We start from the raw sequence: 18029 nt of genomic DNA, 5'->3' as shown, positions 1-18029 counted from the left end.
ACTCTTAAATTTGGCTGGAGAGATTGCTTAGTGGTTAAAGCACTTGCCTGCCAAAGGACCCATGTTCAACTCTAGATCCCACGTAAGCAGATGCACAAGGTGGCACAAGCTCACAATGTCACACATGTGAACAAGATGGCACATATGTCTGGAGTTTGACTGCAGTGGCTAGAGGTCCTGGTGCACCATTTTTCTCCTCTCTCTCTCTCTCTCTCTCTCTCTCTCTCTCTCTTTCTCTCATAAGGTGTGTGCCACCACACCCAGCAAAAAAAAAAAAAAAACAACTCCTGAATCTTGTCCACCCTTCAATCACTACTCGCCCAAACCACGCAACAGCCTGCTTCATCTCCATCCTGTCCCCAGCATTTTAAACCATTTTCTTCCTGGTTACACTTTCCCTCGCTCAGTGTCCATGACCTCTGAATAAAGATTGGTCTTTAGCTTTATGCTTTTGGCCCATTAGTACTAAACGGTTCTGTTGTCTATCCTTGCTTGGTGATTTATGGAGCTACACCTGGAGCACTACAGGACAGAACTGGGCTGGAGGCACTGCACAGCGCTTTTCATTTGGGCGTGCTTATGTGTATCCCTGTAAGCTTCTGTAAGGCAGGTGCAACAATGTCGGCAACATACAATACTAGACATTTAACTAGTGTTTCTGTGCCAGGTGCTGTCCACAGCACTAGAAACACAGCGGCTGCAGTAAACAGGGACACGTAGAAGCACCAAACTGTCAGGCACCCGGGTGTGAAGGGACCAGGTGCAAGCAGAAAGCAGCTGGGTGCCACCTCAGTTTTACCTCAGACTCTCCTTAATCTCTGGTGTGCGCACGGGAGATCACAGGGCAGGCGCCGGCTGAGGCCCCACCCCCTCGCCTGAAGGCGAGCCAATGAAGGCGAGAGGCCAGTTCCAGGGCGGGACTGGTAACGGAAAGGGGCGGGGCGTTGTTGCCAGGAGTCCCTTCCTGTCGCTGGCTCGTGAGCTAGAACAGAGAAGGGCGCGGACCCAGCCTGAGGTGAGAGAGGCCTGGGAGCCCAGGGGCCTACTTTCCTGGCACGTCCCAATCCTAGGGATTCACTGGGACTTGAGGCGGGGTCTCCAGCGGCGCTCTCAGCCTTCCACCAGAACCTTACGTCAACACTATTCTTGCTACGTCCCGCATCCCCAATAAGCCACTTTTGACATCTTTCACCTTATGGTCCCTTCTCCACCTCACAGGCCAGACGCCTCCCCGCAGTCTCCAACCTTTTGTTCTAAGACCCCGGCTGTTAGTGACTCTCATCCCATAACCCAGACGCCTTCCCTCACCTCAGTCTCCTTTCCCCACATCCAAAGCCCTCTCACCTCATCTCACCTTATATCCTTTATTGCCTGCCTTCAGTCCCCTTACCCCATACCCTCAGTCCCCTCCCATCAGCTTCACCCCAATACCCAAAGGCCCCTGTCTTCATTCTCCTCACTTGCACACGCCTTCCTTCAGTCTTCTTCTCATACCCCAGAAACCTCCCTTCACTACTCACCCCACACCCTAATGCCTTCTCCCTCGGTTTCTTTACTCCACACTCCAAGATCTCAGCCCCATTCCCCAACCCCATACCCTAAGACCATTGCTTTCAGTCTTCTCCACACCCTAAGCCCCCCTTCCCTTCAGAATCCTCACCCCACATCCTAAGTACCTTGCTCTGTCTTTCACCTCTCCCTTCCACATCCCTCCCCTCAGTCTCCTCACCTAAGAACTTACCTTAAGTTCCTCACCTGCACCATAGAGGCCTTCTCCATACCACAAGCCTCTTCCTGTCAGTCTCTTCACCCAGTATGCTAAAGTCTCCACCAGTTGCCTCTACTCATACCCTAACATGCTGGAGTAGTTTTAATGTATGTCCCCTGTAGACTCAAGTGTTCTATTAAAGCTTGTAACTTGGATCTCGAGCCACCTGGCCAGAGGAGGTGACACTGGGGACAGATCCTGGGCTCCAGCCCTAAGGTGTGTTTGGAGGCAGATATAATTTCCACTCAAAGGTATGCAGAGAGGTTTGAAGTCTGCCTGGGACCCCTTGCTGAAGTTCCCTACTGCTTTCTGCCCATTAATGCTTGCTGCTTTTGTTTTTTGTTGGCTGTTTGGTTGTTTCTCTCTGCTTAGAAACAGCTTCATCCATCATTTGATGGAAGGTCACCTGGATCTGTAAGCTTGAAATAAATCCCCTCCTCCCCTAAACTGCACTTGATTTGGATGTTCATACCAGCAACATAACACTGACTACAATAGACCCCTCTTCTCAGTCTCCTCATCCTACACTCCAAAGGCCTCTCCTCAGCCCATATCCTGACTCCACTGCCTTTAGTTTCCTCACTCCATGCCCTAAGACTCCTGCTGTTAGTGTCCTCATGCCATACCCTAGGACTTGTGTCTTCACTTTAAACCCTAAGGCTCCTTCCACTCAATCTCACCACATACCTTACAATCTCTCCCCTCATTTTCTTCAAACCCAAATCCATCCTCTCAGACTCACCCCTTATACCTTGATTCTTTATTTCAGTCTCCACACCATGTGTCCTATGTCCTCAACTCTACACACTGTGGACTTCTCATCCCACATACCCCATGTCTCACCCTTACCAACCCCAATCCATGAATTCTAGTTCTGAGACATTCTTTGTCTACTTCAGTTCTCACACCCTCCCCCCTGGATTTACTTTACAGGTTCATCAGTTTCTGAGATCTAAAGTCATGTGGTCACAGCTTCCATAAGCTGTTTCATGCTCTACCCCGCAATCTACCTGCCCCCCTACTTATAAGAATATATATATTTTTTGCCTCGTCCCCTCCAACTATCTTGCCTGCCTTTTTTTAAAAAAAAATATTTTGTTCATTTTTATTTTATTTGAGAGCAACAGACAGAGAAAGAGGCAGATAGAGAGAGAGAGAATGGACGTGCCAGGGCCTCCAGCCACTACAAACAAACTTCAGACGTGTGCGCCCCCTGTGCATCTGGCTAACGTGGGTCCTGGGGAATCGAGTCTATAACCGGGGTCCTTTGGCTTCACAGGCAAGCGCTTAACTGCTAAGCCATCTCTCCAGCCCATCTTGGCTGCCTCTTAAGCTGGCCTTTTGCTTGTGCTCTCAATGTCCTTACCCTGTCCATCTACCTCATATATGTTTTACACTCCATCCATTTTCTCTACCATTCTAGAGTCTTGAGGGCACTGCAGCCATGCAGTTTTGGAAACCCTACCATGGCTTCTCTGCTACATGCCTAAACACTTGGAGGGAGGCACACATATTTGCCAAACATTTATCATTTTCCTCAAACCAAGAGTCCATTTTTAGAAAAAGTTATTCTTTTTATTTTTTAACTTTATTTATTTTATTTATTTGAGAGAGAGAGAGAATGGGCACACCAGGACCTTCAGACACTGTCAATGAACTCCTGATGCATGTGCCACCTTGTGCATCTGGCTTACATGGGTCCTGGGGAATTGAACCTGGGTCCTTTGGCTTTGCAAGCAAATGCTTTAATTACTAAGCAATATCCCCAGCCCAGAAAAACTTACTCTTTGGTTGGTTGGTTGTTTGTTTTGTTTTTCTAGGTAGAATCTCACTCTACCTCAGGCTAACCTGGGATTCACTATGTAGTCTCAGGGTGGCCTTGAACTCACGGCGATCCTCCTACCTCTGCCTCCCAAGTGCTGGGATTAAAGGCGTGCACCACCATGTCAGACTCTAAATTTTTTTTTTTTTATTTGAGAGTGACAGACACAGAGAGAAAGACAGATAGAGGGAGAGAGAGAGAATGGGCGCGCCAGGGCTTCCAGCCTCTGCAAACGAACTCCAGACGCGTGCGCCCCCTTGTGCATCTGGCTAACGTGGGACCTGGGGAACCGAGCCTCGAACCAGGGTCCTTAGGCTTCACAGGCAAGCGCTTAACCGCTAAGCCATCTCTCCAGCCCTAAAATATTTTTTAATATTTATTTATTTTACTTATGGGGGGACAGATAGCCGGGCATGGTGGCGCACACCTTTAATCCCAGCACTCAGGAGGCAGAGGTAGGAGGATCGCCGTGAGTTCAAGGCCACCCTGAGACTACATAGTGAATCCCAGGTCAGCCTGGGCCAGAGTAAGATCCTACCTCGAAAAAACAACAAAAAAAGAGACAGATAGATAGAGAGGGAGAGAGAGAATGGGGCACACCAGGGCCTTCAGCTGCTGTAAACAAACTCCAGATGCATGCACTACTTTGTGCACCTGGTTTACATGGGTCCTGGGGAACTGAAACTGGGTCCTTTGGTTTCACAGGCAACTGCCTTAACATCTCAGCCATCTCTCCAGCCTATAAAACTTATTCTTAATTTCTGTGTATTAGGAGTTAGAGACTATCAACCCTGAATTTTCCCCTTGCTATACTACCTTGACTTCTACCTGCCTTTCCTCATCCCAGCTTCCTTACCTGCTTACTTTTTTAGGTTAGGTTACCTGTTTTCCTCCTGAGACCTTGCCTTCCTATATCCTAATGCTGGCTTGTTTGTTTGTTTATTTATAGATGGAGGTCTCAAACTAGCCTTAAACTTCATGAACTACTGCCTCAGCCTCCTGAGGTAGCAGAGATTTTAGGAATATGCCACCACACCCAGGTCCTTCTGCTCTTTAAGTACTGATGTTTTTAGGGTTCCTTCCTACTCCATTTTCTCTTTAAACACTTTCTTCCCATCTTTGGAGGGGAGGAGACAAAGTCTTGCTGTGTGATCAGGCTGGCTTCCAATTCCTGGGTTCAAATGATCAGCCTCTGCCTTCCCAGTAGTTGAGGCTACAAGTGTACGTCACCATGCCTGGCTTTTTCTATCATTTAAGCCACTGTCCTTATTTTCAGCTTGTTGAATAGCTCTGCCTAAACGTCTCACAAGCACTACACACTGTGGCTCCAAATTGAACTGAATAAGTTCTCCACCCTATTCCCTCATTTTTTTCTCATCCTTTGTTACTTTTTTGGGGGGGTTGGTTTTGGTTTTGGTTTTTCAAGGTAGGGTCTCACTCTAGCCCAGACTGACCTGGAATTCATGATGTAGTCTCAAGGTGGCTGCAAATTCATGACAGTCCTACCTCTGCCTCCCAAGTGTTGGGATTAAAGGCGTGCACCACCATGCCCAGCTGTTACATCCACTTTGATAGGCTCAAAACCACTCCACTGAATTGTCAGAGGCAATTGTGAAAATATATAGCACTGAGGAGTTTTTTACAGTTTTACAGGTCTGTATTTGCAGTGGCTGGAGGCCCTAGCATGCACTCATTCTCTCTGTCTGTTTCTTTTCTATTTATTTCTCTCTCTGCTTGCAAATAAATAATTAAAATAGATACATAAATAACACCTAGCATTGGGTAGGTTGAGGTAGGAGGATTATCAGGAGTTTGAGGCCAACCTAGGTATAGAATGAGTTCCAAGGTAATCCTGGGTTAGAAGTTGAGACCCTGTCTTTAAAAAGAAAGAAAAGATGCCAAGTGTAGTGGCACACACCTTTAATTCCAGCACTTGGGAGGCAGAGGTAGGATGATCGCCATGAGTTTGAGGCCACCCTGAGAATCTGTAGTGAATTCTGGGTCAGCCTGGGCTAGAATGAAACCCTACCTCAAAAAAACAAAAGAAAAAAAAAAACAGCTAGGTGTGATGGCGTATTCCTTTAATCTCAGCACTCAAGAGGCAGAGGTAGAAGGATCACAGTGACTTTGAGGCCACCCTGATTCTACATAGTGAATTCCAGGTCAGTCTGGGCTAAAGGGAGATCCTACCCTGAAAAAGGAAAGAAAGAAAAAAAAGATCCAAAGGCATTAATGAGGCACACCTCTGGATGTGACTGTGAGAATATTTCCAGAGAGGTGTAACTGAGTGAGGAGGGAAGACTCACCCTGAATATAAGTAATACTATCCCATGGGCCACCATGTCTTCCCTACCAGGATAAATTGTATTCTCCTGAGCTGTGACCCAAAATACACCCTTCCAAACAAAACTTTAAGAAAATAAGTAAAATAAACTGTCCCTAAAGTTTCTGATCACTGGTTACAGTGACAAGAAAAGCAACTAATATACATACTATTTAATGTTTTTGTTTGTTTTTTGAAGCAGTGTCTCACTCTAGCCCAGGCTAATCTGGAACTCATTCTATAACACAAGGAGGCCTCAAATTCACAGTAATCCTCCTATTTCAGTCTCCTGAGTGCTGGGATTACAGGTGTGAGCCACCACTAACTTTTATTTGATAAACATGAATGCCTATAAATACCAATCTGTGTATATCTCCAATGCCAAGTGCAAAGAAGCAGTTATTGTCAGTTTAAAGAAGAGGAAATAGGTGTAAAGACACTACGTTATATGCCAAGGTCTCACAATCAGTGACTGGTAGAAGTGGGATTCCAGCCTAGACTTTTTGGTTACACAGTCTTTCTCCAATTACTTATTACATTTTTTCACTTCTGCTCATTCATGTGTTCATCAAAAATTTACTGGGCTGGAGAGATGGCTTAACAGTTAAGCGCTTGCCTGTGAAGCCTATGAACCCTGGCTCGAGGCTTGATTTCCCAGGATCCCACGTTAGCCACATGCACAAGGGGGCGCATGCGTCTGGAGTTCGTTTGCGGTGACTGGAAGCAATGGCGCACCCATTCTCACACACTCTCTATCTGCCTCTTTCTTTCTCTCTCTCTGTCACTCTCAAATAAATAAATAAAAATGAACAAAAAAAAATGTATTCAGCAGGCTGCAGAGATGGCTTAGTGGTTAAGGTGCTTGCCTTCAGTTCCTACGTAAACCAGATGCACAAAGGTGAAGAAAGCATAAAGTTGCACAGGCCCACTAGGTGGAGCAAGCGTCTGGAGTTTGATGTCAGTGGCTGAGGCCCTAGTGCACCAATTCTCTCTCTCACTCTACCTAATATATATATATATTGAGCAGCAATAATGTTTTGTGTGAGAGCACAGAAATGTGTGCAATTATCCTCAGGACTTGGATAATTTAGTTAACTTTTTGAGCTTTGTTTACCTCAATTTAAATTGTGATGGGTTCAAACAATGTTTGGGAGGAAATAGATAACAGAAACTGTGGGAATGTAAAAGAGGTACCAACTGATGTTTGGAGGGCCTGATACAAAATGTAAGGAATGCCTGGCGTGGTGGCACATGCATTTAATCTCAGTACTCAGGAGGCAGAAGTAGGAGAATTACTGTGAGTTCGAGGCCACCCTGAGACTCCATAGTGAATTCCAGGTTAGCCTGGGCTAGAATGAGCCCCTACCTCGAAAAACCAAAAAAAAAAAAAAAGTAAGGAAAGGGCTAGAGAGATGGCTTTGCAGTTAAGATGATTGCCTGCAAAGCCTAAGAACCCATGTTCAACTCTCCAGATTGCACTTAAGCCAGATGCACAAGGTGACACAGCTCTCAAGGTCACATGTGTACACTAGGTGTTACAAGGGTCTGCAGTTCAATTGCAATGGCTGGAGGTTCTGGTGCCCCATTTCTCTCTCCCCAGACCCCCAGCCCCAGTCTTCCTCTCATTTAAAAAAAAAAAAAAAGAGCTGGGCGTGGTGACACATGCCTTTAATCCCAGAACTTGGGAGGCAAAGATAGGAGGATCGCCATTAATTTGAGGCCACCCTGAGAATACAGTGAATTCCAGGTCAGCTTGGGCTAGAGTAAAACCCTACCTCAAAAAACCAAAAAATAAAAAAAAAAAAGAAAGATAAGTCTTAAAGTAACCCTTTTAAAGATGAGTCTTGAGCTGGAGAGATGGCTCAGTGGTTAAGGCACTTGTCTGTGAAGCCTAAGGACTCAGTTTGACTCTCCAGATCCCACATAAACCAGACACACAAGGGGACACAAGTGCACAAGGTTGCACATGCACACAACAGGGTTCACTTGTCTGGTGTTTAATTGCTGTGGCTGAAGGCCCTGTCACATCAGTTCTCCCTCTCTCTCTCTCTCTCTCTCTCTCTCTTTCTCTCTCTCCCCCTCCCTCCCTCCCTCCCTCTTGCTTTCTCAAAAATAAAAAATAAAAAAGCCAGTTTATTGGGTTTGCCTCAAAAAAAATAAAATAAGATAAAGATGAGTCTTTAAAAAACAAGAGAGAGGAGGCCAGACATGGTGGCACACACCTTTAATCTCAGCACTCCAGAGGCAGAAGGAGGAGGATTGCCATGGGTTCAAGGCAGCCCTGAGACTACATAGTGAATTCCAGGTCAACCTGAGCTAGAATGAGACCCTACCTCATAAAACAAAACAAACAAACAAGAGAGGGAGTGAAGAATATTTCAAGCAGTGGAATGATGGTATATATAAAAACATAAGCAGTAGAAATAATATAGTATAGTCTTTAAATATAGTCTTTTTTACATGAGAATACTGGTTTAAAATTTAGTAAGAAAAACTGGGTGAATAGCTATTGCTTTACCATAAGTATTCTTTTTTTACCAAACCTATTCTTTGATGGAATAATAGGGTGCTTGTTTTTTACTTCCAAGCTTCTATAATACTGCTTATTATACAGTAGACTCCTAAATTTATCAATTCCTTATGCATAACTAGAGCATAAGTTCTATAAAGGCCCATAGCTAGATATTGCATAATATGAGCTTTAATGTCATTAAAAGCACTATTTAGGCAGAAAGAAGACTACCTGAATATTCGTTTTGACTTACTCTTTTTATTTTGGCTTTTATGAGGCAGGGTCTCATATAACTCAGACTGATCTTAAATTCAATATGTAACCAAGGATAAGAGGATAGTAAACTACTAATCCTTCTGTCTCTGCCTCCCAATTGCTGGGACTACAGGTGTATGCCACCATGCCTGAAGTATTTTGGCTTGCTTTCTTTTTTAAATATTTTTATTTATTTTCAAGTAAGAGAGAGAGAGAGAGAAACAGAAAGGAAGAGAGAGAGAATGGGCATTCTGGGGCCTCTTGCCATTGCAAATGAACTCTAGATACATGCACTATGTTGTGCATCTGGCTTTATAGAGATACTGGGGAATCAAATCCAGGCCATCAGGCTTTGCAAGCAAGCACCCTTAGCCCCTGAGCAAGCTTCCCAGCCCAGGATTTTAGCTTTTTAAATTAGCATCTATGCTGGGCATGTTGGCACATTCCTACAATCCTAGTGTTTGGAGGAGAGAGAGAAGTGGATTAGGAGTTCAAGGCCATCATCAACTACATAGAACTTTCAAAACCAGACTAAGCTTAATGAAACCCTGTCTCAAAAACAGAAGAATGTCAGGTGTGACGGTGTATTCCTTTAATCCCAGCACTCAGAAGGCAGAGGTAGGAGGATTGCCATGGATTCAAGGCCATCCTGAGACTACATAGTGAATTCCAGGTCAGCCCGGGCTAGAGCAAGACCCTACCTCAAAAAAACAAAAAGAAGAAACATAAAACTTCTAAACAGCAGAAATCAATTAGTATTGTAAAAATGGCTATATTACCAAAACCAATGCAGATTCAATGGAATCCTCATCAAAATTACAATGACATTCTTCACAGAAAAAAAAAGTTGGGTAAATTTACATTATTTTTTTTAAATGCACTAGTTTTAAATTCAATTTTCTCTTAAGCATCTGAATCTTATTTACAAATCTTATTCCAGGGCTTGAGAGATTGCTTAGTGGTTAAAGACCTTGCCTGCAAAGCCTAAGGACCCAAGTTCTATTCCTCAGTACCCACATAAGCCGGATGTGCAAGGTGGTACATGTGTCTAGAGTCCATTTGCAGTGACTAGAGCCCTGGCATGCCTATTCTTAACAACCCCCACCAATCTTCCTGTCTGTCTCTCAAATAAATAAATAAAAATCTTATTCTAAGTGTAGGAAATTTTAGTAATAACTTTTAAGAGGGCTTTGGTTTTGTTCAGTTATAAATTTAAACTCACTTAATTATAAACATGATGTATTTTATCTAAGTACCTGTTTCCTTAACAAAACCTGCATTCTTCAATCTCTCTCTTTCTCTCTTTTTTTTTTTTTGGTTTTTTGAGGTAGGGTCTCCTCTAACCCAGGCTGACCTGGAATTCACTATGTAGTCTCAGGGTGGCCTCGAACTCACAACGATCCTCCTATCTTTGCCTCCTGAGTGTTGAAAGCTGGGATTAAAGGCATGTGCCACCACACCTGGCCCAATAATGTTTTTTTTAATTAATTAATTTATTTATTTGAGAGCGACAGACACAGAGAGAAAGACAGATAGAGGGAGAGAGAGAATGGGCGCGCCAGGGCTTCCAGCCTCTGCAAACGAACTCCAGACGCGTGCGCCCCCTTGTGCATCTGGCTATCGTGGGACCTGGGGAACCGAGCCTCGAACCGGGTCCTTAGGCTTCACAGGCAAGTGCTTAACCACTAAGCCATCTCTCCAGCCCCCCAATAATGTTTTTTAATCTGCACATTTATGAATTATTTTCTATCTGAAACTAACCAGGGGCTCAGTGGCTAAAGATACTTCTTTGCAAAGCCTGATAAGTGAGTTTGATTCTCATATAAAGCTGGATGATAAATGACATATTGCATCTGTGATCCCAACATGCCAATGAAAATGGGAGATAGAGCAAGAAGAATCTTAAACTCCCTCCAACTAAATTGGTGTTCATTTGCAACATCAAGAAACGCTGTCTTGATGGGATAACTTCCAGTGAATATTGACCAGAGAGGTCTCTGATGCCCCCCAAACATACAGGCCATTGCCAAGGCCCTTGGTTTCCCACCAGGAATAGATGGTAAGACCCTATTGCTGAAGACTCCACATACTTGGGCTGCAAGGTCACTGAGAAACCCTGCTGGAGCTAAGCTGAAAACCTTCTCCATGTAGACCAGCTGGCAGAAAGCTGGAAAAAGCCACGCTGCATGCAGTTCAATGGGAGAGAGAGAAATACCCAGTGAAGATGCCCAACAATGGACCCTGCAAGCCTTATATTTGGCCAGCCAGGCCAGATGAACCAACAGGTGCAATAGTGGCACGTCTGTTATGGGGGAAACCAACTGCCCTCTAATTTGACTGGAAGCCTGCTCTATGGGAGGGAATCTATCCCTGATACTGAAAACCTACAACAGGGGTAGTCTTGAGCCCTAGGAGTGTCACGTCTGCTGCTGTCTGGCTAAAAGTATATACTGTGCTCACCAAACTGCCCAGTAAGCACTTCTCTTAACATTCATACCTATATATTAATGCTACTCTCACTTTTGGCTAGCAAACCTTCTCTTTTCAGATGGCAGTGATCTTGGGATGACTCTGGAAGCACCATGGTGCTGAGAAGAAGGGACAGAGGAGTGCTCAGCACTGAAATATCTCAATCACACCTTCCATGGCTCAGGGTCCATTGCGGAAGAGGTGGCGGAAAGAATGTAAGAGCCAAAGGAAGGGTAGGAAGACTCCTTACAACATGCTCCTCCAGAAACAAAATGACCTGGATATCCATGACCTCACAGTGCCTAACACTACCTACACAAGACCATCATAATAGGAAGAAAAGATCATGACATCAAAATAAAGAGACTGATTGAGAAAGGGAGGGGAAATGATGGAGAGTGGAGTTTCAAAGAGGAAAGTGGGGGGAGGGAATTACCTTGGGATATTGTTTATAATTATGGAAGTTGTCAATAAAAATGTACTTAATAAAAAAAGAGAGAGAAAGAAACCCCGTCTCCCTAGAAGTGGTGGCACACACCTTTAATCCCAGCACTTGGGAGGCAGAGGTAGAAGGATCTCAGTGAGTTCGAGGCCACCCTGAGACTACATAGTGAATTCCATGTCAGCCTGAGTTGCAGTGAAACCCTACCTCAAAAAAAAACAAAAAAAGAAATGAAAAGAAACCATGTCTTAAAGGTGAAAGAAGAGCACTGACACCTGGAGGTTATTCTCTGACCCCAACATATATTAAAGGTATTAACCATGCTCTCACACACATACACACAAATAAATAAATAATATTTTAAAAATTAAGCTCATCCTAGCTGGGTGTAGTGGTACACACACCTTTAATCCCAGCACTCGAGAGGCAGAGAGGAAAGAGGATCGCTGTGAGTTCGAGGCCACCTTGAGACTACACAGTGAATCCCAGGTCAGCCTGAGCTAGAATTAGACCCTATCTAAAAAAAATAACTCATCCTAACTCTTTCTATAGCTTTGTATCCTTATTTAAGTTATTACTGTTTGTGTGGCTAACTCAGTTTTCTGCCACATTCTGATTTGTCATATGGTCTATGACTCAAATATCACACTGAAGATTTCTTGGGTGCAGGTACTGTATTTTCATAACACATCAACAAACAAATACTGCATTTAAGTGGATTCTCAATACATTTTTGACAAAGTCCCTATTGTGTCAACATCACAGCAAAGAAATCTTCTTCCCACTCCATAACCAGTAAGGATGTCTTCTGCTGTAATCATCCCAGCTCTCACCTTTGTTTGAAGAAACATTTGTATAATAAGGAGCAAAGGAAGGGGGAGGGATAATTAACATGTGCCTGAATCTCTGTGAGTACTTTTTTCTGTGTGTGTGGTTTTTCTAGGTAGAGTCTTGCTCTAGTCCAGACTGACCTGCAATTTACTATATAGTCTCAGGGTGGCTTTGAACTCATGGCAGTCCTCTCTCTGCCTCCCTAGTGCTGGGGTTAAAGGTATGTGCCACCACACCTGGCCCTCTGTGAGTACTTTCCACACAATCCAATCCCTTCAATATTTGTTTTGAAAGGCAACTGTTAGTGTGAAATCTGAGATATGGAGAAACAATTTTTTGGGTTTTTTAGGGGTCGTAGGGGGCTTGAGGTAGGGCCTCACTATAGCCCAGGCTGATCTAGAAATCACTCTACAGTCTCAGGCTGGCTGACTGTATGTCCAGCAGTACCTGAGAGGACAAAAAATGACCACAACACAAAAGATACGATTTAAAGGAGGTCCAAGGGGGTTCACTGGAGTGAAGACCCACCTTGACTTTACTCACACTTTTATTCAGAGTTTTAGGAAGTAAAAGCTATGGGGAGCCTAGAGATAGATCACAAGCTCCCAACAGCTCATATCAGTTGTTGACAGATGTTTATCAAGATATCTTTGGGGAAACTGATGAATTCTTTGTGTCCTAGGAACTCCACCTAAGGTGCAGTTTTCCATGTCCCCAGGCTTACCCTATGCAAAGATTAACCTACTGGGCTGGAGAGATGGCTTAGTGGTTAAGGCATTTGCCTGGGAAGCCTAAGGACCCAGGTTCAATTCCCTAGTATCCATGTAAACCAGCCACATAAGGCAGTGCATGTGTCTGGAGTTTGCAGTGGCTAAGAAGCCACAGCATACCCATTCTTTCTTTGTCTGCCTCTTTTTTCTCTGGCTCTCAAATATATATATATTAAGATTAACCTGTTGTGAATTAGTGTAATACCTACAGCTGGCCTGAAACTTGTCTTTAACTCATGGCAATCCACCTACCTCTGCCTCGCAAGTACTAGAATTAAAGGCATGCATTGCCACGCATGGCTTGAAGAAACAGTTTTTTAAGGATTGCTCAGCTTTGAGCTATGGAACTAGAATACCAGTCTCTCTCACAGGACTTTCTGTTTACTGCCTAGATGGCTGATTCTGACCCTGGAGAAAGAAAGTATGATAACATGCTGAAAATGCTGTCAAACCTGAATAAGGACCTGGAAAAACTATTGGAAGAGATGGAAAAAATCTCAGGTAGGATGTTTTTTCAGACAGGATGCTTCCCCCTTCTTTCTAATAGCTCCAGTATTCCCTAAACTCATGAACCCATATCAAGTGCCTTCTCTAACAAGGCCTTCCCTGACTACCTTTTAACTACTAGATTCTCTTTTGGCAAATATTCCAACAATAGTTAAGATAATAACTGGTTAAGTAAGTTATTAAGTAATACTTAATAAAGTTAACATTACTAAAGTAATAGTGTTATAAAAATATTTTTTTTTCATTCAAGGACAACTCACACAGACTCAAATGATAATAATTGCAACAAAGAAATTGGTACCAAGAAATAGGGCTGTTGCTGAAATTAGCCTGTGTTTTTGGTCTTTTGGAACTAGTTTATGGGGGAAAAATGGAAAATTTGGAACTTCAGACTGGAGAAGCCTTGCCAGTAATGTAAGCAGAGCTTAGTGGGCCATTCTGGTGAGAGTTTGAAAGGCCTGTAGTGCTGAGAGAGTCATGGACTGTGAAGCCTCAGCATATCAGGTTTCAGAGGGAGAAAAAGGGATTTTATTTGTAATTTGGGCTAGAGGCAGTTCCTGTAATATTTTGGCTACATTCTTCATGTGATATGAGAGCTTGAGCAAAGTTATATTTAGGAATAATGGACTAATGTGTTTAGTGGAAGAAAATATAGGGCAGAAGAATGTGAAAGAAAGTTGGGTATAGAAATAAATTGAAGTGAATTCAAAGTCTCAGGTCCCATATTCGAGACTGCAATAGCTTCAGCTGCAATTGAGATATTAACACCATTGAAGTTGAGCCAGCTGGTATCCATTGGGACCAGCCAGAAGAATGCTGATTCTTTTTGAAACAGGGGGCCTGAATGAAGAGGCCCAGGTTCAATTCCCCAGATCCCACATAAGCCAGCTGCACATGGTGGCTCATGCATCTGGAGTTTGCTTGCAGTAACTAGAGGCCTTGGCATGCCCATTCTCTCTCTCTCTCATAAATAAATAAATAAATAATATTTTAAAAATCAATAAATGGGCTGTACCTTAAGGCACTTGCCTGCAAAGCCTAACAACTAGATTCAGTTTTCTAGTACCTACATAAGCCAGATACAGAAAGAGGCCCATGCATCTGGAGTTTGTGGTGGCTGGAGGCCCTGGTGTCACCATGCTCTCTCTCTCGCTCTCTCTCTCTCTCTCTCTCTCTCTCTCTCTCCCTTTGTATCTTCTACCTGCAAATAAAAATTAGTAAAGCTGAGTATGGTGGCACACACATTTAATCCATGATTCCAGCTGCTATGAAGTTCTGTATGAGATTTTTTTTTTTTTTTTTTTGAGATAGGGTTTCACTCTAGCCTAGGCTGACCTGGATTTCACTATGTAGTCTCAGGGTGGCCTTGAACTCATGGCAATCCTCCTACCACTGCCTCCTGAGAGCTGGGATTAAAGGTGTGCACCACCATGCCCGGCTGAGATTCATTTTTTAAAAATATTTAATAATTTGAATTCCTGATGATTGCACCACATTGTGTATCTGGCTTTACATGGGGAATCAAACCCAGGCTGTCAGGCTTTCAAGCAAGCACCTTTAACTGCTGAGCCATCTCTCCAGCCCAGAGATTCATTTTTGTGAACTGCATTTCCCCTGACCTTAATTTCTTTCCTACCTTAACTCTTTGTCCTAAGTACCTCAATTATTGATTTTATGAGTTTCTACTTTTTGAGCAACTCTCTTCAGCTCACAAGTTTTACCTTACACAAAACATTGAATATGAATACAATTCAGCTAAGCTCTTTGAAACTTTATGACAAGAATTACCTTTCCTCCAGTTTCTGCTAAATGACTTCTCTTTTCCATCTGAGAGCTCATAAGAATGGCTTGACTATCTGTATGACAACAAACATCCTATACATAGTTACATATAGATTTACAAAGATGGAAGATTTCTCTCCATATTCCTCTTTTCTATTTTTTTTTAAATTTTATTTATTTTATTTATTTGAGAGTGACAGTCAGAGAGAGAAAGAGGCAGAGAGAGACAGAGGGAATGGGCGCGCCAGGGCCTCCAGCCACTGCAAATGAACTCCAGATGTGTGCGGCTCCTTGTGCATCTAGCTAACATGGGTCCTCAAACCAGGGTCCTTAGGCTTCACAGGCCGGCGCTTAACCACTAAGCCATCTCTCCTCCAGCCCCATATTCCTCTTTCCTCTCTGAGCCATAAATACAGAATTACTTTTTTTGCGGGGGGAGTTGGTTTTTGGTTTTTGGTTTTTGGTTTTTGGTTTTTTGGAGGTAGGGTCTTGCCTAGCCCAGGCTGACCTGGAATTCACTATGTAGTCTCAGGGTGGCCTTGAACTCACAATGGTCCTCCTACCTCTGCCTCCCAGAGTGCTGGGATTGAAGGTGTGTGCCACCATGCCTGATGTCAGAATTACTTTTAAAGCTCCATCATATTGACAGTTCTTCATCAGTTTCTATCATATGCATAGAACTCTAGCTGTTCCTGTCTATCACCCAGTTCCAAAGCCACATCTACATTTTTAGGTGTTTGTAATAGCAACACTCCTCCATAGTGGTACCAATTTCTGCCTTATTTAGGGCTGCTATAACAAATCACCAGAGATGAGATAGCTTTAAAAAACAAACATTTATTTCTCATGGTCCTGGAGAGACTGAGCAATTCAAGGTCAAGGTGCCAGCAGATCTGGTATCTGGTGAGAAATTTTTTCCAAGTTTGTAGACATCTGTCTTGTTCTTCAGATGGCCAGTTGCAAACTCTTATGTCATGACTGCTCATCTCCATGTCCTAATACCATCAACTTAGAACCAGATTTCAGCATGTGGGGATGTTTGCACAATGGGAAGGTATAAAAACATTCAGTCCATACAGAATATGTATGCTAGACCATTCATATTTCACCTGTTTGGTTCTCATGGTACACTGGTACAATGTCTCTACTTTGCAGATAGAAGACTAAGTTAACAAATTTAAATTCAAGGTCACAAAACTGCTAGACAAAAAAAATTTGTGTGGGATGCATTGCAGTGGTCTACATTGTAAGAAATGTCCTAATTTCCATTCATGCTTCCAAAAGTTTCCAAGAATCCTTATATTGATGATAGGGTCATGTAAACTCTGTTGAAATACTACTAGTACCTTTACTAGCAATTATTTCATAACTAAAAATATGCTGCTATTCATAAAACTTCAAGTGTGCTCTACAATGACATTGCTTGTCCATTGTCATTCATCCAGCTCCATTGGTTAATTTCTTTGAAGACATACTTTCCCAAAATATCCAGTATATTTTAGCCCAATAGAGGAGTTTTAATTAAGAGACTATGTCTACTATAATCAGCTATCATGAAGAGGGCAATGACTATGTTCTGTGCAGTTCTAGAGGGTAAAGCCACATCAGAAATTAGTGTTCCTTATTGAGTTTGAGTCTGCAGAAGAAACATGTGTTTATCTAGAGGTCCAGGGGATGTAGCATTGCTCTTAGACAGAAAGAACAAGGAAGGCTGTCTGAACAATGATGAATGCTCAAGGATGCCTGAGAAGAAGGAAGCCAAACCTTCCTGTAGGAAGACCCTTACTGAAAGCATAGAAGTGCCTAGGTATGGTACACAGGTGTCTCAAGCCATTATGCATGAGGAAATGCATGATTTGGGCTTTTCAACTCTTGGAATGTCCAGTTTACATGTGTCTGATCATGTGACTTGGGCAAATATTATGACTTCTTGGGGTTTACCTTGCAGCCAGTAGCTGTGAACTTAATATAGGCAAGAGCCTGTGGTTTACTCTAAATTTCCTCCAATTTCATATCAGACAGGCCTCCAGCCTTTTCTTATCATGGACTTACATACTGAGGAGTTAAGACTGAAGAGAGTAAAAGGTGTCATTATTGCTATCTACAGAGGAGTTTTTATAGAGGATTTTATAGCACCCCACCAGCTTTCTTTCCTTGGACTATTTAGTGACCCCAGAGTCTATATAGAGGTGCTGAGCACAGGTGAGGTCCAGTGCTATCCCTAAATGTAATAACAGATGGGACTCAAAGCCATAGCAATGGTCAGTTGCCTAACATGTCCCCTCTGGTTTTTGCAGTGCAAGCAACCTGGATGGCATATGACATGGTGGTCATGCGGACCAACCCCACATTGGCTGAGTCCATGCGCCGGCTGGAGGATGCCTTCCTCAACTGCAAGGAGGAGATGGAGAAGAATTGGCAAGAACTACTTACTGAGACCAAGCGCAAGCAGTAGACCCTGCAGCCCACCCATACCCACCGTCTCTCACCAGCCAATTGCAGAAGCCAGGGAACAGAACCAGTAACCCATACATGTAGCTGCGCACAG

General features: G+C 43.4%; 1 protein-coding gene across 1 annotated transcript; it reads left to right on the top strand.

The window, feature by feature from the left end:
- Window positions 1–966: 966 nt before the first annotated feature.
- Window positions 967–18021, top strand: Syce3 (synaptonemal complex central element protein 3). The gene is made up of 3 exons (XM_004650422.2): window positions 967–1015; window positions 13585–13693; window positions 17779–18021. The coding sequence occupies exons 2-3, from the start codon at window positions 13585–13587 to the stop codon at window positions 17934–17936; spliced, it is 267 nt and encodes an 88-aa protein (XP_004650479.1). The 5' UTR covers window positions 967–1015; the 3' UTR covers window positions 17937–18021.
- Window positions 18022–18029: the final 8 nt, after the last annotated feature.

The sequence above is a fragment of the Jaculus jaculus genome, chromosome 6 (assembly GCF_020740685.1).
Source record: "Jaculus jaculus isolate mJacJac1 chromosome 6, mJacJac1.mat.Y.cur, whole genome shotgun sequence".
In the NCBI taxonomy this organism is placed as follows: Eukaryota; Metazoa; Chordata; class Mammalia; order Rodentia; family Dipodidae; genus Jaculus; species Jaculus jaculus.
This window is presented reverse-complemented; position numbering and strand designations above follow the sequence as displayed.